This window comes from Equus caballus, chromosome 2 (assembly GCF_041296265.1).
Source record: "Equus caballus isolate H_3958 breed thoroughbred chromosome 2, TB-T2T, whole genome shotgun sequence".
In the NCBI taxonomy this organism is placed as follows: Eukaryota; Metazoa; Chordata; class Mammalia; order Perissodactyla; family Equidae; genus Equus; species Equus caballus.
In genome coordinates this window covers 5,237,519-5,253,939 of record NC_091685.1, presented here as the reverse complement: position 1 = coordinate 5,253,939, position 16,421 = coordinate 5,237,519, and the positions used below count along the sequence as shown (strand labels likewise).

At 55.1% G+C, this 16,421-nt stretch overlaps 1 protein-coding gene and 1 long non-coding RNA gene across 8 annotated transcripts in view; one reads left to right on the top strand and one right to left on the bottom strand.

The window, feature by feature from the left end:
• Nucleotides 1-342: 342 nt before the first annotated feature.
• LOC138923134 (uncharacterized) lies at nt 343-6,022 on the top strand. Its single transcript, XR_011436335.1, has 2 exons — nt 343-554; nt 5,684-6,022. It is a non-coding gene; the product is annotated as an uncharacterized lncRNA (long non-coding RNA).
• The window catches only part of SSBP3 (single stranded DNA binding protein 3), a 162,204-nt gene continuing 151,750 nt past the window's right edge, over nt 5,968-16,421 (bottom strand). For all 7 annotated transcript variants that reach the window (XM_070259877.1, XM_070259880.1, XM_023629491.2 and 4 more), the window contains 5 exons: nt 16,196-16,266; nt 9,009-9,087; nt 8,735-8,763; nt 8,497-8,598; nt 5,968-7,690 (listed from right to left, as the gene is read on the bottom strand). In XM_070259877.1, coding sequence (XP_070115978.1) covers nt 7,661-7,690; nt 8,497-8,598; nt 8,735-8,763; nt 9,009-9,087; nt 16,196-16,266 — 311 coding nt within the window. In that variant the 3' untranslated portion in view covers nt 5,968-7,660. The remainder of the gene's footprint in view (nt 7,691-8,496; nt 8,599-8,734; nt 8,764-9,008; nt 9,088-16,195; nt 16,267-16,421) is intronic.

The window sequence follows — 16,421 nt, the reverse complement described above, 5'->3', positions numbered from 1 at the left end:
AGCAGACTTCATTGGCAAGGGAATTAGAATCTTGGACCAGGGGAAGCCATTTCCAGGAGCCTCCTGTATTCCAGCTTCCCTCTCAGAGCCTCAGTTTTCTCATCTGCAAAATGGGTACAAAGCACCCTCCCTTCCCAGTCCCCCCCCCTTTTGGATTAATAGGGTGCATGTGACTAGGAGGTTTCAAGTCGATGGGTCTGGAGGTTTTCAGAAGCCCCGTGAAAAGGAGGAGGCTCTGGGGGGGCACTTGAGGCTGCTATCTGTCCTCCCAAGGCCGGCTCAGGCTGGACCCAGGGCAGACGCTTGCCACAGTCTCTGTGACTCGCTGGGCTCTGTCGTCAGCTGCAGGCCAAGGCTGATGGGGGAGCAGGCCAGCGCCCCTGCCTCCTGTGTAGCGGCGGGAGCCCCTTGAAGCAGGTGTGCCCTGAGAGTCCCAGACTGTCTTCGCCTGGACCTGAGGACACAGACCTGCGTGGCTGCTGGAAGACCACCCTGTTAGAGGGAGCCTCTCCCCAGATACGTCCGGAACCCCCAGAGGTGTGCACTTGCCACAGGTCAGTCCTGGTGCCCAGGACTCACCTCAGGGCGACAAGCTCCGCTGTTTGATTCCTTCATCTCACGGTGTCCTTGAGCGTCAGGAACGCGGCAGGCAGGCCGTGAGGCCGTGGGTCTAGAGCGGTGAACCACACTGGGTCCCGTCTCAAGGAGCTGACATTCCAGCGCGGGGAGACAGTGAGGGAACGTGTTGGAGTGACAGGAAGAAAAGTGGAGCAGGCTCTCCAGATGGGGTCCCTGGCGCAGACTGAAATGGAGAGCTGTGGCCGCAGGCTTGGGGAGTGCTCCCCAGAGACCTGTCTGCAGGCGAGAGGGGCGCGACGGGCGGGCGAAGGAGGAGCGCAGCCTCAGCCCTCCGGGGGAGAGCCTGCCGCGGGTGGCCCTTCAGGGTCGTCCCAAGTTCAGGCAAAGCGGTGGGGCCTTGAGGTCCCACATTGGCCATTGGCCACGGCCTGGGAGGAGGTGAGACCTTGGGTGAGGCAGTTCCCTGGGGCCCAGGGCAGCGCCCAGGCAGGGACACAGCTGTGAGCCGTCAGCAGCTGAGGAGGGGGGTGCTGGCCGTTTCCTCACAGGGTACTGAGGTCAGGGGGCGCCTCAGAGGTCGAGACTGACGGAGGCGTGGGAGCAGCCGGGAGAGCGCTGGGGACGGGCGCCGGCTCCGAGTCGGGTGTGCCGTGGGGGTGGTTGTGGAACAGCCAGGAGGCCAGGAGGCCCTGCTGGAGCGGAGGCTCCATCGTCCACACCTGTGTCCCTCACCCCTTACCCCAGCCTGCAGCCGCCAGCCCTCCCTCCCCTGCAGCACCTGCGGAACTGGATCTGGTGTGGTCTCGGGCAGAGAAGCACTGTGAGTCACCAGTCAGAGGGGTCCAAGGGGACCTCTTTTAGAGGAGCTGAGATAGCCAAAAAGCTGGGAGGGCCTGACCCCAGCCCCGCCCCTGAGAGGGGCTTGTTTATCTTTCGCTCTGACCCCGACCTGGCGTCCCGGGAACCAACGCTGCCATGCAACACGTGTACCCACCTGTCCTTCCCCCGCTGTCTTACATACTTCCAGTGATGGGGACCTTACTACCTCTCAGCACAGCCTCTCATTCTTTGGCAGCTCCAGCTGCTAAGCGTTCTTCTATCTTGGGAGGAATGTCATCCTGTAGCTTCAACTCAAGCGTCCCAGCTTTGCCCCCAGGGGCCGCACCCCCATTTATTCTCAGCCAGGGGACCGCCCTGAAGAGATTCCAGGCTGGGAATTATATGCCTCAAAGTAGAATAGCCCAGTGCCTGCCTCCCACTGCACCTCTAAGCCACGTCTCCCTCCATGCTTCACCTCGGCCACCTGCTCTAGGCCATGGCAGAGCAGGACCCAGGGACCCACCTCTTCAGCAGGGCCGACATGGCCCGGTGGGCTGGGAACAGCTTCTTCCCGACAGTGCCCCCTGAGATCCCCAGTGTATTCCATGCCAGACACCCCAACCACATGTCCCCAAACCCAAAGCCTGCATCCAGTGGGCTGTCCGCCCAGGGCAAGAGTCTCTCTCTCTCTCTCTCTCTCTCCCTCTGTCTCTCTCTCTCTGTCTCTCTCTCTCTCTGTCTCTCTCTCTCTGTCTCTCTCTCTCTGTCTCTCTGTCTCTCTCCCTCTCTCTCTCTCTGTCCCTGTCTCTCTCCCTCTGTCTCTCTCTCTCTGTCTCCCTCTCTCTCTCTCTCTGTCTCTCTCTGTCTCTCTCTCTCTCTCGCTCCCTCTCTCTCTCTCTGTCTCTCTGTCTGTCTCTCTCTCTCTCCCTCCCTCTCTCTCTGTCTCTCTCCCTCTGTCTCTGTCTCTCTCCCTCTCTCTCTCTCTGTCTCTCTGTCTCTGTCTCTCTCTCTCTCTCTCTGTCTCTGTCTCTCTCCCTCTCTCTCTCTCTCTCTCTGTCTGTCTCTCTCTCTCTCTCTCTCGCGTCCCTCCCCTCCAGGAGCTCCCAGTTTGCTGCTGGGGGATGCTGACAGAGAGTCAGCCTCCTTTGCATCCGCAGAAGCAGGCAGCCATAAAGGTCACCTGTTTCCCCATACCTGAGCACCTAACCCGAGGTGACAGCAGGCAGTGGGGAGGGGTGCAGGGGTGACAGTACTCAGTAAACATCCAGTTACTCCATGAATACTCACTGAGCACCTGCTGGGTGCCAGGCCTTGTGCTGGGTGATTCTGGGGACAAAGAACACTCAGACAAGCTCCCTGGCTTCCAGGAGCTCCCAGCCTGATGGAGGAGGCACATAGTGAAGCATTACAGCTCGGGGGCTGTGGGGACCCAGAGAAAGCCTCTAACTCGGCCTCGAAGCTCCCTGAAAGAGGGGCATTGGAGCTGGGTGCTGAAGGGCCAGTAGGAAAGGTGTGCCCAGAGGGCAGGGCAAGGACAGGGGCCCCAGGCGCTGGAGCATGCAGTGCTGAGGGCCCAGAAAGAGCAGTAGAGGCCTACAGGGCCCGGCCTCTTGGGCTGAGTGCCGGGCCGAGGTGGGCCGGTCTCGGGCCCTGGCAGCACACCGTACCCTCTGCAGGTTCTCTCCGTCTATAGGCCTCACTCTTGCCTTCCCTTCTCTGCCTCCTTTGCCGGTTCCTCCTAGTTCCCTGAGCTCTTGGCACTGAGAGCCCCGGGCCCACTCCCTGGGCCCTTCTCTAGTCACTCTCCAGATGACCAGACCATCCAAACGCCAACAACTCCTGACATCTGTCTTCAGCCCAGACCTGCCGACTTGACATCTTTACCTGGACATTCAACAAGCATCTCATACTTAACTTGCCAGAACAGAGCATCACCTCAACCTGCTCTTCCTGCCCTGCCCCACCTCAGTGAGGGGCAGCTCCATCCTTACACGTCACTGCTGTCTCCCTCGTGCTAGGACAGTCCCTGGCCTATAATAGGTGCTCAATAAATAAATGAACACCTGCACGGATGGAAGAAGTGTTTAAAGACACTCAGAAATGAGGTAGGTCTTTGTGGCATTAGAAGGGCTGAGATGGAGGCAGGAAACCCAGGAGGTGGCTGAATGTCCAGGTAGCAGATGCCAAGGCCTGGGGCTCCATAGGCACCCAGGAATGGAGACGAAGCACCAGCACAGGACAGAATGGACCCTCCAACTTTCAGCAACCCCACCTTGGTCTGGTTTCGTTTCCAGCAACCCCAGCGCCTTGTCCAATGAGCCCGGGGCAGAGCAGAGTAGGGCGCAGCACCTCTTGCCCCTTCTCTCCCCTCCCCCCTAGCCCAGCCCAGCCCGGGGGAGCCCAAGCTCCACTCAGTTTAGGGCAAAGCCCACACAGAAGCCTGGGGTTTGCTCTGGGCTCCATACCCCCTCACCTCCCGAGTCAAGACAGTAGAGGCCGCGGGCAAGGGTTCCTCTTCCTCAGGGTCACCTGGGAGTCCTGTTCTGGCTCTGTGCCTTGGCTGCTGACCCTCCCAGCCCACCCACTGCTCGCATCAGCTCATTGCCTCAGGCTCTGCTTTCTGGCTCCAGGGAAGGGTGCCCAGCCAGGAGGGAGAGGGTGCCAGTCTCTAGTCAGGCCAACTTCTCCTGACTCAGGCCGGGCCCTCACTCTGGACCCCTGGCTGGCTCACCCCAAAAGTGAGCCCTTGTGGACAGTGATGACTCCCACAAGAAAGCAGCTGCTGAGCCTGGGCCTTTGGCCTGGCTGCTCCCCTCTGCCCGTTTCAGTGATGGGCTGCCGCCCTCCCGTGAAAGAACAGGAATGACGTCCCCCTCTCTCCTGCCTCCCACTCTGGGGTCCTTATCCTGGCGGCTGCAATGCCCTGTCTCAGTCAGGCCTGGCAGGGCAGGGCAGAACAAACACTGGGGAACAGGAGCCAGTCCTCACAGATCTGCCCCGATGAGAAAGGCCAACCCTGAACCAGCCGTCACCAGGGCCATGAGGCACCCCCAGGGGTTCCTGGGGGGGTGGGGCGACACAGGCTGAGGGGTAGAAGGGTGCTCAGTGTTGCCACCCCCCAAGCAGAGGTGGGCAGTGAGGCGTGGTGGGCTCTCACTACAGGCTTTTCCTGGGCCCTTTCCTGTCCTCTCCGCCGGGGCCCCCGTGACCTGGGTTCCCTTCCAGCTCGGTGCCCCCCGCCACTGCTCCTGCCTGTGCCTGAGTCCTGCTCTGAGGAGCACAGGTGGCAGCAAGGGTACTGAATGGACGTTTGCCCGTCATCTCTGCCTTCTCCTCTGCCCAGCACCGGGGCTGGCACGTGGCAGGGGCTCAATGCAGGTGGATCAGACACCTCCCCAGAACTGCGAGCGCAGCTCAGTCACAGCAGGAGTCTCCTCGTCTGTCCCACAGTGATGTTTTCCCAAAGGTGTCTGTGCTGGAGAAGGGCTTAGGAAACCTTTCAAGATGAGGAAGGAAGAGCTAAATGGAGTCTTCTAGGCCCTCCCAGCTACTCCCCATCACACCCATTTGGACTGTCCCCAAATATGAGCAACAATACCACTAATAGCCAACACTGCCGCTCTTACCACGGGCAGGGCACTGCTCTAAACACTTTCCAAATCTTAACTTGGCCTCCTTGCGACCCCGTGAGGTAGGGAGACCATCATCCCCATTTTATAGGTGGGCAAAGTGAGGACAAGAATACACGGACTTGCCCACGGCCACATGGAAGTAGTGGCAAAGGCAGATCTGAAACCGACAGTTTGCCGCCTGGTCCCTCAGACCCAGTGAAGGTGCCTGAGCCCACACTTCACGCAGACACTGTGCTTGCCTCCCGCCAGCTGCAGGCCCGGGGAGAGGGCCTCAGGGCCCCAGGGCAGCAGGAAGCCCCACTGTCTAAATGTTCACATCAGCATCCTCTTGGCTTTCCTCATCCGGCTCTCGGTACTTCCTGCCTCATGGCAGCTGGGACTGGGTCTCCCCACATTGTCCCACCCACCCACCCACCTTCCAGGCCAAAACTCAAATCAAACCGTGCTACTCTTAAAATCCTTCCAGGACTGGTTCCCATCGCCTTGGAGGTGAAAAAAATAACAATCAACATCTGTGTGGCCCCAAACCCTGTGACTGGGGTAGCGAACTCCCCCCGAAGACAGAAAGCAGGGGGTGGCTACAGCCCCCAGGGCTGTCCTGGGCCATACTCTTGATTGAAAAAAGGGCACTGGGGACTTTCTTCTATTTCCAGAAAAATGAAGACATCCTGGCAAACACTGACAAGACATCCGAATGCCCCCAACTATTTGAAATGAGACTGGTGTCTTCCCTCCAGCCCACCTTCCCCGAAGGCCACTGCAACTCTCCAGGGAAAAGGCAGGAGGAGCCCACTCGGGAGGAGAAGGCAGACGCACCAACACAAAGCAGCATCTTGTTATGCGCTGGGAACAAAAACTGCGGCCAACCAGGCGCCCTGCATCTTGTAATCAGTCTAATCAACTCCGACCCATGTTCCCCAAACATATCAGGAAGGGCTGCGGAAAAAAGATGTCCCTTTAATAAAACGTTATCAACATATATCGTACACAAACTACAATGTATCATAATTACTTTTTTTTTCCCTCTCTTAATTCAGAACCAGACTACAAGGTAAGAAAAAACACAGAAACAGCTACAATGTTCCCAATAATCCGCACAAGGTCTTTTTTCAGGCAGATGATATCTCACATAATATGATATACATGGATCAGAGCGGGGAGGGACGAAAACAAAGACCAGCTACAGGGGAGCGGGGAGCAGGGCAAATGTACAAAGAACCCGGGTGTCTTCAGGGCAAGACACAGAGGCTTCAATGGGGGTGGTGAGGTGAGGAGGCCACAGTCACCACTCCTGGGAGGGGACAGGCTCCACTGTCGCGTTGGTTGGTTTTTGAAAATAAAAACAGGACCGGAACGGCACCGTCTGTTCGGTTGTCGGTGTCCCCCGCCCCCCACAGCTATTCCAAAGTCTTTCCATCCAGTTCCGAGCATATACAGAGCAATTCTGGTCAATATCCCATCTTGGAAAAAGGAAAAATTAAGAGAAAAAACAAAAGAAAATCCAAACTCCAGCCCTACGGTGCCCGCACACACGACGAGGACGATGCGAGGGCCATGGGGACGAGAACGCAGAGGTCACGGTTTCCATGTCCCAGTTCATAGCCATCCTGGCGGGGGTGGCCTCCCCGACTCCACGCCAGGCCACCACCCAGCTGGCAGGACTCTCGCTGGGAAGACCAGGGTGGAGGGGAGGCCAGGCGGGAGGTCCAGGAGGGAGAGGAGGAAGCAGTCCTGGGAACACAGTGTGTGCCGCCGGGTCACAGCGGGTCTCCGCTGGGGCGGAGCCTGAAGGCGGTCGGGTGGTCTGGCCCCTCTGGCCACAGACGGGGGTGGGGGGTGTTCCGGGGTCCAAACTGTGCAGCTGCTGTCGCCACCAGCTCAGCCGGGAGAAACCAAGCAAAAACAAAACAGGCTCCCGCCCTCCCTTGCCCAATCCACACAAACAAAACCCCAAGTGAAACAGGTGACTTCCTGTTTTCTTTCCAAAAAAGGCCTTTTGAAAGAAACCACTGATTGTAAACTGCCCAGTTTATTATTATTATTATTATTTTCAGATGGCTACAAAGACAGCGTGAGATCTCACACCTAGACCAGCGTTCCTGGTAGAGGGCTTGGGGACAGACAGATAGCAGGGCTTGGTGATTTTTTTTGTCCTTTTTTTTTTTTTTTTTTTAAAGAAGAAAGCAACGAGGTTGATTGGGGTGGGGTGGAGGGGCTTGCTAGAAGCTTCCATTTTTAAAAATTTTTCCCCGGAAAAAACCCCCCCAAAAACAAATAAAAAAATCCCAACGGTAAAACCCCAAAGAAAAACAACAAAAAAGTGTCATGTACATAAAAGGTCCTTTCGGGAAAGGGCAAGGGTGGTGTTTTTCTGGTCACTGACTTGAAATATATTTTTATTTTGAGTTTTCTCCTTCATGTTTTATGGAATAAAAAGTTCAGCCTTTTTATTGCATGAAACTAAACTCGGGAAAGGTGGGGGAGTGGAGGGGCGGGTGGGGGTGAGGGGGGCGGGGAGCTGCCCCTCCCCCAGCTCCTGGGTAATGACACCTCACTTCTTGCATAATTTCTGGCATCTTCCCGCCTGCAATGCCGGCTCTCTCAGCGTCTCAGAGAAGAGGAGGGGGGGATCACACACTCATCGTCATGCTTGGAGAATACTGGAAGGGGAGAGCAGAGAAGGGGGCTCGTGAGGGCCGGTGCGGGAGCCTCGGGCAGGTCTGACCACACGGAGCTGGACATGGCCAGTGTGGGGGTTTGGTGGGGCTGGGAGGTGCGGGCAGGGGGCAGGCAGGGCTGGGAGGAGGGAGTTAGGACCCACCTAAGAGCGCCAGCCTGCTCACCCATGGGGGACAACTCACCTCCCCCTGCCCCTTCCCCTCTCCAAGTGACCCCTTCTTCCCAGCTGCAGGAGTGGCAGTCCCTGCCCTCCTCCCTGCGGTCTGATGAGCTGGAGCGCAGCCAGGATGCCCTGGGGAGGGAGCCGGTCTAGGCTCTCAAAAGCAGCTTAACCATGACATCATTTCTTCAAATGAGACCGTCAGTAGAGGCCCGATATGGAAAAGGAGATGGCCAGCCCCTGTGCTGAGACCCCAGGACAGACAGAAATGGACCCCAGTGGGCCAGAGCCCCAGCCTCCTGAGTCCCAGGCCAGGCCAGGGTTTCCCCAGCCACACCAGCTTAACCAGTGCCAGAGGCCTCGTGCCCACATGCAGCCTCCAGAAGGCCCTGCTGGCTGGGAGACGTGGGCACGGGCTCAGCGCCATGCAGCCGGGAGGAAGGTTGGGGCTCTGCACTCAGTGTGGAGAAGTCCCCCGCGGAGAGGCCTATCACACAGCTGCAGGGACACCAGCCCAGGGGCAGGTCTCGGCCAGGAGGCTCGGAAACTTGTTAAAATAGTCTCCAGACCCCAGGACATAGGATGATGTTCCAGGGAGGAACTGAGGGCGGCGGTGGGCACACTTACATTGTCGTTCTGGAAGGAGTGGAGGAAGTTCCCTCCTAGCTCACCATCGTCTCGAGGGGTGCCTGGAGGATTGCTAATGCCACTTATGTTGTTAGGAGAATTCTGCAGGGAGAGGAGAGGAGGTGAGCCCCTGGGCCCGGTGAGCTGCCCATCTGGATGGGAGAAAGGCTTTCTGAGGGGTCTCAGGGGTGGGACAGGATGGGTGCTGTTGAGGAGGAGACACGGAACACACACTCACTTTTGGAAGTCCATCTATGTCACCTGACCCTGGAAGGAAAAAAGAATCCGATTCAGTTCCGTGCTCGCTCTTCCATGGAGGATCTCCAAGCCCTTCCACCCAAACCCCACACTATTTCTGCAGAGAATTTTCCACCCAGGCACTGTCTTTCTCTCGGGATAGCCCTGTGTGCCCAGCCATGGCCAGGGCTGCGGACCAGGCCTAGCTGAGCCAGGAGCTGAGGCAGGCAAGGCTGCTGGGGCAGGTGCAGCTGGACGGGCCGACGCAGGCTCACCTAGCGATCCGTTCATGTGGTGTGGCTCCATGCCGCCCATGCCTCCCATCGGGCCGTCCGAGCCTGGACCCATCGGGAACTGGGGAGAAGCACAGAGCAAGGCGGCTGAGTCGCACAGGGTCCCCGCCCCGCTGCACACGAGCTCTGCCCTCAGGGAGCTTCCACTCTGGGGGCTCCTCTCTCACACACACGCAGGCGTTTAACGCCGGGAGGCTGGAGCTGGTGTCCCCCCACCTCCGGCCCTCGGAACTGTGCAGGGCAGAGGTGCCCATTCCTATGCACCACACGAGGAAACAAACCCAGAGAGGGAAGGGAATTGGCCAAAGGCCACCCAGCGCCACACAGAGGCAGCTCTCAAACCAAGCCTCACAGATCCCATCCTGGGCTCTTTCCATCCCTGGTGCAGAGAGCAGGGCTCGCCAGCCCGAGCCTCAGACAGACACAAGGACGAGTGACCGACTGTGCCGGGCCAGGGAACACTCATGCTTTTCACCCCCATCTTACAGATGAGGAAACTGAAGCACAGTGTGGGAATCGCTGTACCCGAGGTCTCCCAGATAGGAAATGGAGGAGCTGGGACCAGAAGCTGGGCAGCCTGGCCCTGGCCCATCCCCACACTAGCCTCCTCTCAGCTCGTCCTCAGAGATGCAGAAGTTTCACGGGGCGGGAGGTGAGACGAGATTGGGTCTCCTGAGCGATGCGGGGGACGTGGCGGCAGGAGGGCGTCTCTGATTAGGACCACGTTGGAGGGAGGACCATGAGGGAGGCCCCCACGCAGAACCGATGGTGCAGGCAGATCAGAGGCCAGAGGTGCAGCCTGCTCATCCTTGGGCCTCTCTGCAACTACCAAAGCCACCTCAGGAAAGCAGCTGCCAAAGGCCAGAGGTCACACTGCATGGCCACGAAGGGACCAAACCCATGTGAAGAGCCAAGGCTCTGTGATGCAGACCGGATGTCGGAGTGGACAGGAGGTGGAGGTGGCAGAATGGAGGACTGTTTGGCATCTGGCCTGTGCTGGGCACTGAGGACACTGAGCCAAGTCACAGCTGGGTCTCTGCCCGGAGGAGGAGTGCACAGCCATGGACACCCAACTACCCCGCAGGGCAGATGTGCCGAGTTCCAAAGGCAACTGCAGACAAAGCATGGCTGCAGCTTCAGAAAGAGGCACTGGACAGAGGGCAGAGAAATCACAATAGGCTGCATGGAGGAAGAGGCTGAGCGTCAAAATAATTGAGGGATAGAATCTGGGCAGGCAGAGACAGGTCATGGAAGTCATTCCTGGCGGAGGTCCTGCCTGAGCAGAAGTAAGAGGCCTCCTTGCCGCTGGCAGCTCAGAGTGGCTGGAGTAGAGACGGGTGTGACGAGACTGCGGGGGCAGGACTGGGGCACTGGCTGCTTCCTCATGCCCCCCCCACCCACTCGCACACACTGTGGGTGCAGCATCCTTGCCTCCTACGGCTGTTCCTAGGCTCTGGGGCACATTTTGCCATCTGACAACAAATTTCATCCTTATTAACCCGAATTATATGAGGACGAGGGTGACCAACATTTTAGGGAGCTGGCCCAGGGCACAGCCATAGCAGACCAAAGGAATCCCAAAACATGGTAATACAATAAACAATTATGCACCTGTGTTATTACTTCAACGTAAATACATGAAAAAACAGATTACCTTAAATTATGTTTTACTGTGTATTTTTTGCGTATTATTTTTAACAGCTTTATTGAGATACAATTCACAGACTGTACAATTGATCTGCTTAAAGTGTACCATTCAGTGGCAACCATCCCACAATCAATTTTTCAACGTTTTCATCACTGCGAAAAGAAACTCCGTACTCAGTAGCCGTCACTCCCCATTCTCCCTCGAACCCCCAGCCCCAGGCAAGCATTAATTTATTTTGTTTCTGTGGATTTGCCTATTCTGGATATTGCATATAAATGGAACTAAATAATGTGTGACCTTTGGTGGCTGGCTGCTTTCACCCAGCACAGGGTTTCCAAGATTCATTCGTGTGGTAGCACGTTATCAGTCTTCACTCCTTCTCACGGTCAAATGCTATTCCAGAGTGAGGCCGTACCACCTTCTACTCCTCCATTCATCAGTCGGTGGACATTCAGGTTGTTTCCACTTTTTGGCTGTTACGAATAATGCTGCCGTGAACATTTGCGTACAAATGTTTTCATTTCTCTAGGGTAGATGCCCAGGAGTGGATTTGCTGGGTCACATGGTAACTGTTTAACCTTTTCAAGAACTGCCAGACTGCCTTCCACAGCTGCCCCATGTTACAGCGCACCAGCAGTGGATGACGGGCCCAGCTTCTTCCCATCGCCACAAACACTGGTCATTACTCGTCTTTTTGATGATGGCCATCCTAGTGGGTGTACAGTGGTATCTCATTGTGGTTTTCATTTGCGTTTTCCTAATAACTAATGATGCTCAGCATCTTTTAATGTGCTTATTGGCTATTTTTCCATCTTTGGGAAAATGTCTCTTCAGATCCTTGGTCCTTTTAAGATTTTATTCTTCCTTTTTCTCCCAAAGCCCCCCAGTACATACTTGTATATTTTTAGTTGTGGGTCCTTCTAGTTGTGGCATGTAGGATGCCACCTCAGCACGGCCTGATGAGCGGTGCCATGTCTGCGCCCAGGATCTGAACCAGCGAAATCCTGGGCTGCCGAAGCAGAGCACGAGAACTTAACCACTGGGCCCCGGGACCGGCCTGCCTTGGTCCTTTTTTTAAAAAAATTATTATTGAGTTTCAAGAGTTCTTTACATATTTTGGATTCAAGTCCTTTATCAGATATATGATTTGCAAATAGCTTCTCCATTCTGTGGACTGTCTTTTACTTTCTCGACAGCGTCCTCTTAAACACAAAAGTTTTAAATTTTGATGGAGTCCAATGCATCTACTCTCTTTGGTCGCTTGTGCTTCTGGCGTTGTGGCAAGGCGGCTTTGCGCAGCCCAGGTCACACAGACTGAGTCCTGTGTTCTTACTAAGCGCTTGCCAGCTCTGGCTGTGCCATTCAGGCCTCAGGCCCACCGGGAGCTCGTCTGCGTGCGGCTGCAGGGAAGCCGTCCCACTTCCTCCGTGTGCGTGTCCACGTCCCAATCCCTCAGTGCATGTCCACGCCTGGCTGTCCCAGCACCATTTGTTTATTCTGTATTACTCACTTTTCTGTTACATAAATGCTATTATTTAGACAAAACAACAGTAGGACTAGTTAACAGTGGCAAGTCATGGAGGACTAGTTAAATAAATGACGTACATGGAAAAAGATTAATGTTTCTCTCCTCTGATAAAATTAATTAACTGTAAGTCTTTATTGGGTATTTAGTAGGCTATATTACTGCATATCCTTAAAATACATAAATGGAAGATTTTAAAAAAGAGAACTTAAATACGGTAGGACTGATTAAACAGAGTACCTGTATTTAATTTAAAAGAATGACATTTCTCCCTGTCCTGTGCTACGATATTTTACTCTCCTTCCCCGTTAAGATTAAATAAAAAGTTTTATGCACAAAGAGCTGGCATTGTGTCTGTCATCGGGCAGGCGTCCCGATAATCCATCCGAGGGAGATCGTTCAGCGCACCTTGCTGGAGCCTCCCCCCTCTGCGCACTGACGGGGACGCTTGCGGCACAGACTGAGGCCGTGTTTCTGGATCAGCCAGTGTCAGCTTGAGAAGACATGGCGAGAGTAAGAACCCTGGCTGAGTTTCCTTGGGGCTCTAGCAGAGCTGCTGGGGGACCCATCTTGCCTTCGGGGGTGCAACAAGGCAAAAGGGCTTGCTTTTCCTCTAATAAACCTTCTCTGAATTGTCTGCAGCCTCGAGGACATCGTTCTTTTCGGCCACGTGGTGGTAAAGCTGAGCACAGAGTCAAAGGTAAAATTCACTTGACTAGCTGCCCTGTTCTTATCAAACCCTGGTGTCAGCCCAACGTGGTGACACCAAGCCGACCATCCTCTCCACAAGAACGCCTGCACGTGGGTACTTAGGATCGTCCTTACTCGCACAGGCTGTGGACCTGTAGGAGGTCGCTTCCAGCTGCAAAGGTGTCCACCCACTTTGATCTACAGGCTGCTTTTGGTAGACCAGCCCGTCAGGTAGGTCCTGTGCTTCCACAAATCCATCAGACGGGCCATCCCTGTCCAAGGTGTCCATCATTTCTAACCGTCCCCAAGCACGCTGGAGGTCGTTTCCGATTAAACCTCTCCTTCTCAGGGACAGCGGTTTTAAAGCACAAAGGTAATCTGAACTTGTGAGATCCAAGCTGGATTCCAAATAAATTACAGTTTTAATAAAGAAATTGAGAAAGTCCTGTTTAATAACTTGGCTGCCCTTACTGGTGACATTTTTTGAGTTCTCAAGCAGCCTCATTTCCAAAAAACAAGTCATTACTTTGGCCGTATGAGGTTTCGTCACTACCCCCACCTCCTGCCACAGCTCTGAACAGTCAGGTGCCGTCTGCTCATCCTCATCTAGGCTCCTTGTGGCCTCTTCAGAGAACATCACATGGTTCCGGAGAAACAGCACATCCATTTCTATTTTAGCGTAATCCCTTTCTCCATTCTCATCTCTATGTATTTCCAACCTAAACAACATCAGAGCAGGCCAAGGTTTTACATCTATTCTTTGGGCAGCAACAATGAAAGCCACCTTGTGGGCACGTGTCTGAGGCTCTCTCCATTTCTACAAAGTCACCAATCTCATGAAGTGCTTCTGCGTGTTTTGAGCAAACTGACAAGTGACCAACACCTTTCGTTTTGAAAGCCTGGTACCAGAGGTAAGCGGTGACGGCCCTGCAGCAGTGCTGGGGACGAGGCATGGGGGGCGTTTAGCAGGTGAGAAGTTCACAGACTAAACAACATTTGCCAATTAACTGTGTACCACCTGCCACATGTGCAGATACATGAACAAAGTCTAGTTTGTAACTGGACCAGCGAACAACAATCTTTGTTTTCTGCAGTTTCATTAAAATCTTCGTAGAAATCCAGATGACAATGTGAAGCTCCAGTTTTCAAGTCACAGGTCCTCAGACCCGGGGGCCGTGTTCTTGCCGCCACGATCTCAGGCCCCACTCTGGACTGGAGAAAGCTCACCCGATGGTCAGTAAGATCCGACAGAATCAGCTCCACCCTGAACAGGGCCAACACGTTTGTCACCGAAATCCCCTCTGTTCACCTACAGGCATCAACTGCAGCCTCTGCGTCAGGAAATGTAACCTGAGGTTCATGAAGCTGAGGGGGTGGCGTGGCGATGGTGTCCGTTCAAGGGGGATGGATGCCCAAGCCAGGGTAGTGGCCACTGTTTCTGACCAAGTGTTGGTGTCTCTTTGGAGAACGGAAAACCTTCTGGCTGACTTAGAACCTGTGCCCATCTCACCCCGGACTGTACAACTGAGCCTCCAGGGCGCTCCGCACCCGGCTGCACGCCCCCTTCCTCCTTCTGCGTACGCGCAGTACGTCCGGCTGTGGTCATTCACCTCTAATCCTCCCACCTGTCATTAAACTAACACGGGCCTTTGGCCTTTTTCTCTGGTGATCGGGGCCATGCTAGTGCTGGCGCTGTTATTCCTGTTTTCATTATCTGAACTCTTAGAGAACATGGTCACAATACTCACTATGTGAAAAATGAAACCTGCGCTATCTCGACACGAAGCAGCACTGTTAACCTGTGGCAGAGTCAAAGGTAGACCCCGTCACTGCCCATGATGCAACACGATGATCCGTCATTGAGAGCCACAGGTCACGACCCCGGTCTCCACGGTTGGGGGAACTGTGGTGACAGTGACCAAGGAGGCGGGCGATCTGTGCCATGTCCACCTGACACCAACACAGCTCCCAGTGCCTGTCTTCCGGGCCACCGTATGCATCTTATACTTCTCCACCCAACCTTCTGCATCCATTGCCAGAAACCAAGGCTTTGTGCGTGCTGGGACATTGTCTCCCAAGATACAGGGCTTTCAGTGCTAAAACCTGGACAGCTGGTCACCCTAGTGAGAAGATGGGGCGATGAGGCTGGGTGGAGGGAGGTCCTGGCTACTCCGAGGGAAGGGAGAGGGGTGGTGGAGCATCAGGGTGGCATGCAGTGCCCACGCCTCTTAGCCCCAGGACCCTGCTTACGGCCCCTCTAACACCCCAGGAGGCAGGGCAAAGACCCTTGCCCAGAGACTGTGGGGGATCACCCCTGTGCAGGGTCCAGCATGGGGCAGCTTGTGATCAGGGTTTAGCATGTGGGGTGAATTGGATGTCACATCAGACAGTGAACCAACAAAACCAAACAGAGCACCCCAAAAGGCCACAGACAGCTTTAGGGCGCCAAACCCACCCTCCGACCCTGCAGTCCACAGACTGTTGATCTGGTCACACGGCAGCCTCGTTTCCAAACCCTGAGGCCCCCGAGGGCGAGGCTGGTGGGGTTCACCTCCCCAGGGGCCCCATGCGGAAGGGCCATCTGCGGAAGCGAGTCGGCCCACTCCGTCCTCAGGGAACTCCCGCCTGACAGAGGGCAATAGTCCGAAGGTGCAGAGGCAAGTCCCGTTAACACGGGACACAGGAGCTCGGAGGGAGTGGGCGAGCAGGACCGGAAAAGGTGGAATTTGAGTTGAACATCACTGAGGGTTGGAACTTTGACAGGCACAGAAGGCGGGGGGGGGCTTCTAGACAAAGGACTGTCCAAGGAGAGACAAAAAGGCTGCAAGGTGCCAGAGTCACAGGCCCCAGAGGTGCTGGAGGTGCAAGGGCAGGTCCCCAGATGGGCCATGTGCTCCTGCTGTGGCCTCCATTCCTAGCTCCGCGGCCAGGGAAACAGACCCAAGACAGTGAGGGATGGCCCAGGGCGACACAGCCAACCAGCCCAGACCCCACCTGCAGCCTGGAGCTCTCCCTCACCAGCACCCCATACAGAGCAGCAGGGGTACCGGCATCGGGGCCTGGTGTCCCACACTGACCGGGGTGGGGTGCGAATCCTCTACCCCCTTCCTCCTCCCCACCCCCCACTGCCAGCTATGAAATGGGAACTGAGTTCCCCAAGAGTTAATCACTTTCCTGATGGTTTATTTTATTCATCTTTGGTAACAAATGGCTGAAATCAATTAAACTTGCTTTCCCCTCAGCTGATGAAGTTAATTATGATTTGTTATGGTATCTGATATGTAAATTATTAGAAAGCAGACTTACGTTGGACCGGCTGCCTCCAGGCGGCACCGGATTAATCATTGTGTAGATGTTGTCACTGGAATTTGTTGAATCTGTAGAACAGTGGAAACCCGAAGTTGGAGTGATTAATTCATTTCTTAATTAAAACAAACTCGTGCCACTTGAACTCATTCTTTTGTATTTTATCACCTAAAATTTCCTCTAAGTACCACCATTTTCTGGCTAATTTGTATTTAATGAAGATTCA